Below are 14,269 nucleotides of genomic sequence, written 5' to 3' on the forward strand. Positions count from 1 at the left end.
GGGAGTTTAAATCAAACTGTTTCGATTTATTTATATATATATATATATATTATCCATATAAAAATATCTTCTACATTAAAACACATTAAGAGGCTTCCATCATAGGAAAGCCTTGCACTAGAAAGAGCAGTAAACAACTCAAAGAACTAATTAGGGACAAATTCCTATGATGGAAGCCTCTTAACGTATTCTAATGTACATGATATTTGTATATGAATAATATATGGTCTATTGACTAATTTTTTGCGCTAGGCCACTGGTATAAACATTTCTATAATCCTTGTTATCCGAATATTACTTATTATGTTTAAATGATTTTTGATAAATTTATTCGAGGTTTTACCGGCATCCTCTCTGTTGCCGGAAATAAATTGCGTCTGCGCGGTTTATTTGAAAAGTTAGAATCAGTGGCCCAGCAAAAAAACTTGCTAAGCGGGTGCAAACCCAGGTCCTAATGTTTTTAATGAAAAATGTGGATTTTTCCAATGTGGATTTTTCAATTTCTTCTATGAGAACGGATGAGTAAGAATATTAAAATTTAAGCAGTAATTTATACTGCTCAGAACTAGGGTTTTTCCTAAAAATAAAACTAACTACCGGTTCCCTTTTCATGAATGTTCGTAGGATGCAGCCTATGAGTTTGCTGCATTTAAAGGTTAGTTTGATAATATGGCTGATGGAAAATGCATCATATGACATGATTACACCTAAGTACTGTATGTCATTAGTGCTCTGAATCATTATGTTACCCTGTGTCAAATATTGCGATTTGGTTGAATTCGTTTGTAATGAGGAAGCTGAAACTTTGATGTACTAATTTTCGTATTTTTTCTGGTTTAGATCCTAGCCATCGATATTCTTGTGTAATTCATTCCCTGATGTATACGACGTATTACAGGTAACTTAGAGAGAAAACCATTTGCAGTAATAGGTTGACCCCAACCATATAGAGAGTTAAAGAACCATTCTCCGACTTTTCCTATGATACCAAGATTTCCTAAATTATGACGGATGATTCTATGATCAGTCTTGTCAAACGCCTTAACAATATCAAGGTTTTAACAGTCAAGGATCTTTCCACTTAAGAGATTATTAGAGGTAGTGTTATGATGCTGTAAGAATTGAGACAGGCAACGTCGTTCAGTCCGAAACCTATACCGAGCCTCATCTAAGTTGTTTTCCTCCAGGTATGTTATTACTTTTTGTCTTTGGACAAGGCATTGGATAATTTTAGTCGTGTAAGACGTGAGGGAAACAGGTCTGTAATTTTTAGCTTCAGTACTGCTACCTCCTTTGTTCCTATATAGGTTTTATTATAGCTTCTTTCAATAGTCTCGGGAATATGGCGGTATCTGGCGACTTTTAAAACAGTACCTTTAATGATTTTATGAGGTGGCTTTTGCACGTTTTTAGCAATATAACTGGAATACTATTTGGTACAGATGTTGAGTTTGGGCCTAAATCATTAATAGCCGCAAGTATATCAACTTCCATGATATTATTTAAGTTGTGTCTTTGCACTTGAGTTTTAGGATCAAAGAATTCGCTTGGATTATGCACGGGGCTGCGATACGGACAGAAAATGCGACCTTGCGCCTGTTGAAACAAAGTGTCGGGGATAGAGTTTGCGATCATGCCCACGAAGACCTCTATCCGGCGCAGGGGTGAAAATCTCCGCAAATGGTAGGCTTACATGTCCGTTGAAGATGCTGAAAGTCGGATGAGATCTCTCTGCATCCTCCGTCGTTTGAGTGAAGGCAATGCCAGCCGTCGGAGATGTTCCTCTTACGCACGCTTAGACAAGCCTGCACCCATTCGGGTGGCCAAGTGCTGAACCCATTCCAGGTGCTAAATGTCTTTTTGGAGATATGGGTTTGAGGTATGGATGTAATATTCGAGGATGGGTCGAACTAGAGTGATATATACAGGCCAAAAGACGTCCATTGAAAGGTTAGCAAAGGATCGGTGGATGATGAAAAGACTCCTTCTGGCTTTGTTCGCCGCCTCGATGCCTTGCCGTGGTAGTTTGAAAGTAGTATCGATCACTATTCTGAGATCCTTTTCTTCAGGGACCATCTTAAGATGTTGATGTTTGTGGTCAATAGTCAAAGGAGAGTTTGGAGGTGAACTTATTGGCAAATGGCTGCATTTTGAGGCGTTCAAGTTCAGTTTCCCTTCCTCCGCTCAATTCTAAGCTCGGTTCAGCAACAATTGGAGTATGTCGTATTGATTCCTAGGTGAGACAAGTTTGACGTCGTCTGCAAATAGGAGAACTCTTCCATCAAGAAAATCTGACAGGTCGTTGATATATAGAAGGAATAGTATTGACCCCAGCACTGACCCCTAGGGAACGCCACTGCATGCATTCGTCTCCGCTGAGAGATCTCCATTTATCTGCACCCAAAATGTTCGATAGCTCAGGAAGGAAGAAATCCACAAAATCAACAATGGATGAATCTTGAATGCTCGAAGTTTGCGCAAGAGAAGTCAGTGATTAACGGAGTCAAATGTCTTTGCGAAGTCCAAAACTACCACGCCCACCAAGTCTTTTTCATCCATGGTCCTTGTAATCCATTCTTCAAGAAGGAGAAGATTTGTTAGGCAAGATCTTCAGGTAGAAATCCATGCTGCGAGTCGGATATTTCTTTGCACCATATACAGATAATTGTATAATGCTTTGGTTGGAAATAGCTGTGGGAAGGACATGAATATTGTGAATAAAAATAAAGTCGAGTATGCTATTTTCCCCTAATTGGACAGGTAATAATTTGTTGTATGGGAAAGTCTTTTGTTGTATCGAGAAAAGGGTTCATATTCCTCCACATCAGTTGCTTGGTTCCAGGCTGGATATAATCCTCGGACCAGGTAAGATTAGTAAAATTAAAGACCCCTGTTAAAAGCATATTAGCCTGTATGCTGGCCTCAGCTAGGGTTAGACTTGTGAGTAAAAGAAAAGCACCTCTGAAGTGATCTTCGTGGTTAATCGCGTCAGGATGACGGTAGGTAATGCTTTTAATATCATTTCCTTTTTATATAAATTAGTCTGAAATTGTCGAATACATTTCTTTGAAAATTAGGTAATTTCGGGGTTGCTCTGCAATCATTTATAGTTAAATGTTTCCTTTAAAAAGTTTTTTTTTTATTAAACTGGACTAGTATTTCGAATGAGCAATAAGTATCAAAGCATTTAACAATTAGCATTAAATATCAAAGATAAAAATAAATCATTTTGTTCCCTTGTCAAACTTTAGACCTAACAACCTAAATGAGAAAACAGATATAGGCTGAGGTCAAACAGTCGAATCCATTCAACCATGTCGTCAGTCTTTAGCAACATCAACTTCAAAGAACTTGAGAGAGGTGACAGACTGAGAGAGGACAAGAACCATCACACATTTTCAGCATTGCAAGATTTTGGAGTTATTTTTGTCAGAATAGAGCTGTCTTCAATTATCCAAGTAATGCTATGTATTGAAGAGTCGCCGTAGATGCTGGTCATATTGTTGTTCTTGTTGTTTGCTGCTACTGTTGTTGTTGTCACATACTTTTTTATTTTGACGCTACTTTGCTTCAGAAGTTGGTTAGTCATAAAGTCCCTTGGGAATTTTAAGCCCAGCTTCATCACTTTTATTTATTTATTTTTGTTCTTTGTTTTTGCTTTGAGACGAAATCTAGCTTCAAGCATCTTATACAGATAATTTTTTAGACACTATTTTCTGAAACTGGTAAAATTATGTAGGGCGGTGCAAATTTTGATCTTGCACCACCTGAAAATTCCAAGGGGTGCAGGTGCACCCGCTGCACCCGCTGCACCCCCTGTTCCCGAGCCCTTGGTTAGAATATACAGATAATGAGTTTACAGGCGGAATCAATCTCGTTGTGTGTATATTTAAAATCTAAAGGCTACCTACTGATGAAGACTGGCCTCAGTAAATTTATTTTACTGAAATAAGTCAGAAACCATGGTCTAGGAACTAAAATAGATGGTAAATGTTTTTAATTTTCTTTCCCTTTGTGAATTTATCCCTAATTAGTGGTTTGAGTTCTTTACTGCTCTTTCCAGCGAAAGGCTTTCCTATAATGGAAGCCTCTTAATGTGTTTTAATGTACACGATATCTTTATATGAATAATATATAGTCTGACTAATTTTTGTTTTGCGCTAGGCCACTGGTAATAAGAATTCTATAATTCTTATTACCCTAATATTACTTATGATATATATATATATATATATAATATGTAGGAGTTAATATTTATAGAGATATTATTAATGTTATTATTGATAACAGACTAATAATAATATACATTGTTGCAGGCCTGAATTTGCATTATATAGCCATAAAATTAAAATTCATATCATAAGGCCACAGGAATGTGCTTGCTTGCTAGAGATAAGAGTTAAAACTCTCATCAAACCACCAATAATAACACTGAAAATAACAACAGAAAACAACAGTATTCTGGCAAACGGAGCGAAAAAATTCCTTCACATACCTATAAAGCAGAATGCTATTTCTTCCTTGATATTAGTATACAGATGGATTGATTTGTAGTTTGACATAAATCTTGCATTCATCACCACGGGTCGACCATATGGAAAAATCTTCCCAAACTACTACTTCTACTACTAAATCTGCTCGCCCTTTGAATTGTTTTGCGCCAAATCACAGCAGCCTCAGTGTATAAAGTATCAATACGGAGCAAATATTCTGGAGCGAATATTTATATACATATTAATATTGTTATTATTATCGAGGGCAACACAAATAATTGATAGTAACAGGTGTAAATTAACCTTATATAGCCATATAAATAAAATTAATATCATAAGGCCATTCGAAAGGGCCTGCTTGCTAGACATAATATTCAAAGCCCTCATTAAACCCCCCAATGATAACACCGAAAAAAAAAACACACGGGCAAACGGATACAAAAAAATTCTTTCAGAAACCTATATAACAAAATAATGATAATGAACATTCCAGGAGTTGTAGAGTCATTCGGAGCACTACCAAACAAACATGTGAGCAGATCAAACCCAAAAAACGGTTGAATGTCTCCAAGCATAATTAACAACCAAATATCAAAGCAATAATAATAATAATAATAATAATAATAATAATAATACGGATATAAAATGTTTAATAAAAATATAAATCATATCATTTACATGGATGATTTAAAGCTCTTTGCAAAAAATGACCAACAACTCAAGGGCTTACTAGCGATTGTCAAAAAATTCAGTAACGACATCAGAATGCAATTTGGCCTCGATAAATGTGCAAAAGCTACCTTTATCAAAGGAAAATTGACAGAACCATCTAACGTTAACCTTGACCAGCAGAATGTCATAAAAGAATTAGAACCAGCGGAGAGCTACAAGTACCTAGGGGTAATTGAAGGGGACGGAATAAGGCATTCAGAGATCAAGGAAAGGATCAGGAGAGAATGTTATCGCAGAGTAAGAGCAATACTCAAGACAGAGCTGAATGCGAGAAACAGGATTGAAGCGATCAATGCATTAGCCATACCAGTCGTGACTTACGGTTTCAATATCGTTAACTGGTCAATTACTGAAATGTGTTATCTTGACAGAAAAAATACGAAAACTATTAACGGTGCCCCAGCATGGCCACAGCTCATAAGCTGAAACTAGAATCAATCAATCAATCAATCAATGCATAGAATGCACCACCCTAAGGCAGATACAGAACGACTTTATCTGCCAAGAAAAGAGGGAGCCCGTGGACTTTTACAACTGGCAATAACAATGAAGATTGCTACAATTGGCCTAGACACCTACCTGAAAAACTCTGAGGACTGGATGTTAAAACTTGTCTCAAAACATGAAAACAAGAAAGCATCATACTCAGTAACAAAACAGGCAAAGGAATATCTAAGTGAATTCCGAATACAACACATTTCGGAATTAGAGATAGACATACAAGAAACAAGCACAGAAAAAGCTAAGCGCATGAAAACCCGTGCTAAAACCGCTGCCTTAGATATTCTGAATGATAAATGGCAAGAAAAACCTCTCTATCGCAAATAACCAAAGAGACCGAATAATGCAGATGTTGACAAAGCCCTGACCCATCAATGGCTAATGGCCTCTGGCTTAAAATCTGAAACAGAGGGGTTTATCATAGTAGCTCAAGATCAATGCCTACCAACAAGAAACTACCAGGCCAACATACTAAAGAACGGCAGTAGCCCAACATGTCGTGTATGTCAACAACAAAATGAAACCATTGATCATGTTGTCTCCAAGTGCAATCTTCTAGCGCCTACAGAGTATCTCAACAGGCATGATAGAGCTGCACAATATATTCAGTGGGTAAATTGCAAAAAACCTGGATTTGCCCCATGAAAAAAACTGGTGGGAACACAAACCACCTCAAGTGCTTGAAAATTACCACATCTCACTCCTCTGGAACTTCACCATACAAACTGGCAGAAAGATAGATGCAAATAGGCCAGACATCATATTGAAAGACTTCAGACAAAGAACATGCCTCCTCATTGATATGACTGTCCCAATCGATATAAACGTATCTGTCAAGACCTATCAAAAACTGAGCAAATATAAAGATCTTGAAATCGAAATCAGCAAAATGTGGAAGCTGAAGACTAAAACAATACCTGTTGTCATAGGTGCCCTGGGAATGATAGTGAAAGGGGCTGATTGCTACCTAACTCAGATACCAGGAAACCCCAAAATGGCAGAAATTTAAAAGATAGTGCTCATGGGAACTGCTCATATCCTACGCAAAATATGTAATCTCAAGGTTTAAAACAAACAATTATTTTTTATTAGACATTCACTAGTACAACACCAAAAAAACCCCAAATATATGGCACACTAGGCATAACAACAACGTGAACTTCTAACCTGTTGTCTCTTGAGGTCTCCGGATGAGACTTGGAGCCAACTTGTACAAATATAAAGCAAAAGTCAAACATATAATAATAATAATAATAATAATAATAATAATAATAATAATAATAATAATGATAATAATAATAATAATGATAATAATAATAATAATAATAATAATGATGATGATGATGATGATGATGATGATGATGATGATGATGATGATGATGCCCTGATGCAGTACCAGACTGGCTCTCGTGGCTTCTGATCTTAACTGATTGGAAATGTTATCATGGACATTGTTTTGTCTTGGTCTAAAATATGGGCTATTGCAAATATTCTGCTCAATACCACAGATTTTCCTGTCAGTTGTTTCACCTTAACCAGTTGAGCATGTTCCTTAGTGACTGACGGTATGTGCATCTCTGATCACGAGCACAAGTAGTAGGGGAACATCATAGCCATGTGTTGAGAGGGATTCTTTGGGGTTTGAATAATTCACCTCTGGATACATGTGAGGTTCGTTTAACATCCTTAAACAACTCTTATTCAGGGAACTTTTGAGAGGGGATGGGTTACTAGTCAAGAAGAAAATTGCAACTTGGCCCCACCGGCAAGGTCATGTGCTTAGTGTATCCTTATCAGACGGGTAGTCATGATGCGTATACTGGGCTTCGAATATTTTACCCCGGTGTCACTTTGATGGCATACACTGCTCTTTCACACAATAATAATAATAATAATAATAATGATAATAATAATAATAATAATAATAATGATAATAATAATAATAATAATAATAATAATAATAATAATAATAATAATAATAATAATAATTGACCTCGTCTCAGCCACTTTTTCTTTAACATTTTGACCAAAATATTAAACTCTGCGTTTAGCAGAATTATGGGCTGAAAATTAACCTAGTACGTCCCAACTGTCGCCGCCCTTCTTCGGCAGTTTCACCACAATCCGACTAACAGCATTAGGAATTCTTCCCCCATCTGTTGCCTTTACCAATCGTCTCTTCTAGCTTCCTAACTAGTTTTCCCTCTAATATATTTCTTTCTATTGCAAAATGCCATTGATTCTGTTCTAATCGCTTTCTTCGGGTTATTACTAAAGTTTGTTGACGAATGACCTCATCAACTACCGCTTAACTAGTTCGATACTCCTTCCAGTACCTGAGTCCCTGCCTACGAGTCCTTTCTAAATCGACTGTGCAGATAACAAATTTGTGGTCTGTGTAGGTGACCAATTTCAATTGTGGACACCTTATGCTACCCCTCTCCGCTGACTTAACAAATACTACTCTATCTAGATACTATCTGGATTACCCATTGTGTTTACTCCATACCCACAGTGACACATCAGGGATATCCAGTCGATATCTGCCAGACTGCTGGAAGTTTCTGAGCAGGTTTCCGATCCTTTTACATCCCTTTCTGTGCATCCAAAATGCTATTCTAACTCTCCACTAGTACTCTGCGTTACGGAAGGCCTGCGGCAAGTTACACAGTTCGAACTTGGCATCCCAAAGCCTTGGCCGGCAATCAAGCTAGAGCCTGTGTTGTATTTGGTGTAACCCTTTACATGAAAATCTCAAATAAATACACCCAAGCAGCAAACGCTGTAAAATATCATTCTCATTCCTTGCAATGATAACAATTTGCAACTAAATAAGGGCATGAAAGGGTAGACTTCCTTGGATAGCCAAAACACCAGATCTCCCCCGCCCGGCAGGGGCCCCTCAGAGGGCACCTGAGTGGAAGACCAGACTCCACACAGTCGTAGTCCTTTTACTCTTCAAAATATGCAACGTGCTCGCAAGTGCAGGTGTCTGTTGGTTTGTAAAAGGCAATTAAGTGCCATGAACAAGACTTGCTACACAAGAACAATGGCTAAAATAAGAATGTCGGTGAAAACATCGAGGAGGATAATGTGGGTAAAGATTAGCGAATGCGCAGGCAAGGTGAAGTTGTAGTAGAGGAGAGGTTAGCCAGTCAATATAATATGAATCGCTTTACGAGAGGACATGACTGAGGAACAGAAAAGCCTCAGGATAAGATTCTGAGACATTATGGTTTTAATTAGTGAGACCAAGCCGGTGAATTTGAGAAGCTTCGCCCGTAAAAATGTGAAACGCGTGACCCCAATGTTTGATGAGATTCTGAAATACATTCTAACAAAAGAGCTAACGGAGACAACAGACTTGATCAGATCCGTTTCAATTATAGTAGGTGAACTTGTTGGAAAGAGATAGAGGAAAGCAGACGGAGAGAAGGAGGCATGATGGAAGCGGAGAACAGAAGGCGACATTAAAACTTTCCATAAAGATCTGAGTCGCATAGAAAAATAGTCCAAAGTTCAATGGGAAAGGCTAAAAAAAGGTGCAAGGTAAAATCTGGCCGCAAAATACCAAATAGAAAAAATCCGCTGAAAATTGTCAGCGAAACCCTAAAACAACGTGTGCGAGCAAAGACATTAAAGGTGCAACACTAAACTGATCACATATCGCAGTTCCTGCAACAAAAGTTATCAAATAACCAGAGGCAGTTTTATTTTAGAACATAGGAGGAGATACAAAAGATAATATGCCCCCTGAAGCAGAGAAAGCCCAGCAAATTTGGAATAACATCTGGGAGCAAGACGTTTCTAACAACCACGGTACCGAGTGGAGTCATTCCATGAGATTTGAACTCCATAACCTCGAGTCTCCACTACAGGTCCATGTGTTCATAACAAGGAAAGATATAATTGCATAGGTATCAAAAGTGCCAAACTGTAAGGCGGCAGGTCCAGACGGAATTTTAGGCTACTGGCTCAAGTGGTTTAGGTCAATACATAAGCGAATTTCGTTGTAATTAGGCAATTGCCTACAGAGGGGTACAATTCCGGAATGGATTGTAGAGAGAAAGACAACATTGTTGATGAAAGATCGGTCAAAGGCAATGAGGTTGGCAACTGTCTTAACCTCTTATAGAAATGTTAATAGGCATCCTCGCAGGAAAAATATACACGTTCCTTGCGGAAAATAGTCTACTTCCAGTAGAAGAAAAGGGAGGCCGACAAGGATCCCAGGACACCAAGGACCACCTTGTGATAATCAACATTGTAAGGAAGAATTGTAAACGGTACCAAACACTTGTGCATGGCCTGGATGAATTTTAAAAGGCTTACGACATGTTGCCGCATTCGTGGGTTCTTGAAACACTCGGTAAGTGTGGTATAGCTGAGAAAGTATGTACACTGATTAAGGACAGCATGCTTAATTGGAAAACACGACTTTGCTGTAACAACCAGCAATTAGCCGAAGTAACAATCAAAAGAGGTATCTTCCAGGGAAATTCTTGTTCATCTTTTAGTTTTGTTATATAAAATAATTTCTAGATCAAAGCCATTACAGATAAACCTGAAACACAAAACGCTTCAGGGAAAGAATGGCATTGGAAAAAAATGAGAATAAAAATAGAACTTCTAAAATTGAGGGCCTAAGCAAATGAAGATAAAGTAAAATCTACCGATGAAGAGATCAACCAAGAAATTCGCAAAATGACCCAAGGTCCCGACCAAGAGAAGATCTCCTAACTATGGAAAGAGGACTGTGACAAAGAAGAACTGAAATCTCTCCAGCGCTGGGAGAAAAGCGCCGCTTGGTTCTCAAACTATGAAGCCATCTTTCAAACAGAGCACGCTTCCAACAACCCTTTCCTGAAAATAAGAAAATCAAACCAACACTCAAACACTGATTCACACCTGTCTAAAAGTCGAAACCATCAAGCCACCCAAAATAAGAATACAGGGCCTAACCCTAACTTTGTAAGCTACCAGCGATACAGTATCGGGAGTACTCTAACTTCAAACAGAGAAAGAATAAATCACTACCCACAGGATAGACGCTGCAACCTCCTCCCCCCATAAGGAGTTACCAACGAAAGTTTCGTTCCAACAATATACTAAACAACCATGCACAACAAACCTGCAACACACGTAATAATTACCAACGACGGACCCTATGGGATATCGGGACATACTTTTCAATATCGCTCCAAGAACCCACACCATAAATCACAACAGGGCACCCCGCAACAACAAGAAATAATAGCTACCGTCCCAACCACCGCACTCATTTTTTAGACCCAATAGGCAAACACAGAGACACAAGATAGCACCAAACAGGCAGGTGGAACCAAAAGTGATAAAAATTATAAATCTAACTCACAATGAACTAACAGCAAACCAAATCAATATGCTCTCGGAAGGACTCAAGTTTACACCAACCCCACAACACCCCAACTACAATGAAAAGAAAGACATCGCGGAATTCTGTAGAAAATTACGACTCGCTGAGGAGCTATACGACAAATACAACGAGGACGAATCGTTGGTCCGAAATAGGAGTAACTAACCCCCACCCCCCAATTAAAGAACAAAACGCTGTGAACACATGTCGAATTACCCATATCAACACATGCACAAACAAAAACACAAACCAAACTTCAGCAAAAAAGAATGGGGTGATCTGAACAAATTAAAAGATGACAAAACAATAACAATCGAAGAGGCTGATAAAGGGAGTGCAGTTGTCTTAATGGACACGGTATTTTATATAACTTTAGTACTATCCATATTCGAAGACACAACATATTATGAAAAGGCCCAACACTACAGTCAGCAGGAAATAATGAGAGAACTAAAATCCATGTTATACAAAGAAGGGCTCACCAACAAAGAATATGACTATATAACCAATTTCAAACGTAAAACCAGCCAATTCTACAGTATTCCCAAGATACACAAAAGTGAGAAAATAAGTAACGCATGCAAGATAGCCACAGACATAATAATTACAGTCCCAACTCCTAATGACCTCAAATTGAGACCTATAATAGCAGGTCCCGCATGCGAAATCCACCGCCTCAGTAACTTTTTAGATACCCTTTTAAAACAATTCCCCAAGCATGTCAAAAGCTATATAAGGGATGACCTGGATGTGCTCAATCACCTTAAAACAATGAACAAAAACACCCTACTAGTATCGTTCGATGTAGTCAACCTCTATTCCAATATCCCCCACAACCTAGGAATAGAGGCAATTCAGTTCTGGCTAGAGAATTACGCCAACGAACCCCTACATCATATCAAAAAAGAATTCGTGATAAAAGGGCTAAAATTCATCCTGGAAAATAACTACTTCGCCTTCAGAGACAATTTCTACTGTCAAAAATCATGGACTGCGATGGGTACGCGAATGGCCCCTCATTTGCTAACCTAGTCACGCGATATCTAGAAATTTGTCTTTATCGTAAGGTTCTAGAAAGATACGGCAGCCCATTCTCCCTCTACATAGAAAATATATGGAAGAGATACCCAGATGACTGTTTCATTCTTTGGCATGAAATATAGAGAAACTTAAAGAATTCCAAGCACTTTTAGATAGACTTGACGTTAACATTCAATTGACGATGCAATATAGCCAGCAACAACTTCTCTACGCCGACATCCTCATTAAGAAATCTAACAACGTAATAGAAACAGATATATACTATAAGCCTACGGAGTCCAAGCAATATCTATAGTTCAACTCATACCACGTCAGACACACCAGAGTGAATATCCCCTTCAACTTAGCAAAAAAGATATGTACTATAGTTTCTAATGCAAACACCAGAGACACACGACTACATGAACTAAAGTATACGCTCATCACCAGGAACTACCGACCTTCACAAAGTGACATATCTTTTCAACGTGCCCTTCAACTCAACATCCAGGAACTTAGACATCCCAAATTAAAGAAAAATTTACAACCAAAAGCCCTACCATACATCTCCACACACAACACTCTCAACAATGAAGCCTTCGACACCATCCTCCAATACATTCCCCTGCTAAAAAACAGACCACAGAATGAACTTAATCCTCCAACCACACACCATTATAAAAAGCAAGAGACAGCCCAAATCTATGAAAAGTCTCCTAACACAAGCCCGAATACGCTCAACAACACAGAAGTCGGCAGTAAAAAAAATGCGTAAGACCCAACTGTGGGATATGCGACTATTTAATTGAGGGATCAGAGTTCTCCTTTAAAGAGGGACAACGTTTCACAGCGAAAAGCAACTTCATACATGCTTCTGATAATCTGATATACGCACTAACCTGCTCTGGGTGTCAAGAGCAATACTTAGGCCAAACAAAAAACAGACTACGTAAAAGATTGGCTCTGCACATATCCCAGATAAAAATCCCCCAACACAGAAAAATAGTATTCAGCCAACACATAGACATTTGTGCCAATAACAAAAATCCAGGCTTCAGAATTTTTCACAAGCTGGAGCCAACGAATTAGTAAAGATACTCTCTTTATTACAACATACAGACCTCTTTTGAACGCATCTACGACATACGACATATCTACCACGGCCTTAGAATAACACAAATACACACGCAAATATTAAAAATGATACACTCGAAAGATTCCCAAGCATTCATTAAAAAACAGTCCCAATTACTGCTATAATCCATAACGTGCCAATTTTAAGTCCTTTAAACATTTAACACCTTACTACTTTCACACTAGCCACACTTCTTCTTCAGACAATATAATAATTTAATAGCACATACACAGTCTATATACGCCAAGGAAAGACATTACACTGGATTTCATTGCATATCATCGGCCTATTATCTAGTGAAAGTTGACATCGATTTAGGTGGTTTTCAAATGAAGAATAAAAAAGGCCTCAACTAAATACCTCGTTTTTCCAATCCACCAAGTCATCATTCATACACATTATCGGTAAAAAAATGAGAATGCGAAGTGATAAGTGGAATACAAATGTCATTCCACTTTCTCTTACCTTTTACAAGCAACAGGAAAGCAAAGATAATTAAAGATTTCAGCATCTTGGTAGTGTTTCGTTCAATTGCCACAACTAAAACTGATTCTTGAAAATTTTACAGCCTATATTTATGCGTTTGGCGAACAATTGAAACGAACTGCATCGCAATATAATACCTCAAATCTTATCTCCTCTCCACACCCTCGCAAAACCTGTGTGACAGGAATTTCGAATGAAAATGATTAAGAAATCATGGGATGCAAATTTTCTAAGATTGATAAAAATTATCATAAATACAAATACCTGAAAGTTATTTTTACTCATTTGCTTTTGTTTGTAGATTTAATTGTCTTTATTTAATTTTCTGAGTTGGTGACAATTGAAAATATCACGTTTTGCAACATCTGTAAACAATACATTGATTAATTGGTTCTTACGCAGTGAATAATTGAGCATGCGAAATCTCTTTAAAATGAGAAGTATATTAAGCTTGTAAATCCTGAGATCAAAATTCATGTTAGACATGTGACAAATTTTACGATCCAA

The 14,269-nt window shown here is 37.9% G+C and overlaps 1 protein-coding gene across 1 annotated transcript in view; it reads right to left on the reverse strand.

Moving 5' to 3' along the window:
* Positions 1-13,899, reverse strand: part of LOC118764429 (galaxin-like) — a 16,047-nt gene extending 2,148 nt beyond the window's left edge. The window contains exon 1 of the mRNA XM_036505185.1: positions 13,742-13,899. Within this exon, the coding sequence (XP_036361078.1) occupies positions 13,742-13,787 (46 nt within the window). The 5' untranslated portion in view covers positions 13,788-13,899. The remainder of the gene's footprint in view (positions 1-13,741) is intronic.
* Between the last annotated feature and the right edge of the window lie 370 nt (positions 13,900-14,269).

This window comes from Octopus sinensis, linkage group LG8 (assembly GCF_006345805.1).
Source record: "Octopus sinensis linkage group LG8, ASM634580v1, whole genome shotgun sequence".
Taxonomy (NCBI): Eukaryota; Metazoa; Mollusca; class Cephalopoda; order Octopoda; family Octopodidae; genus Octopus; species Octopus sinensis.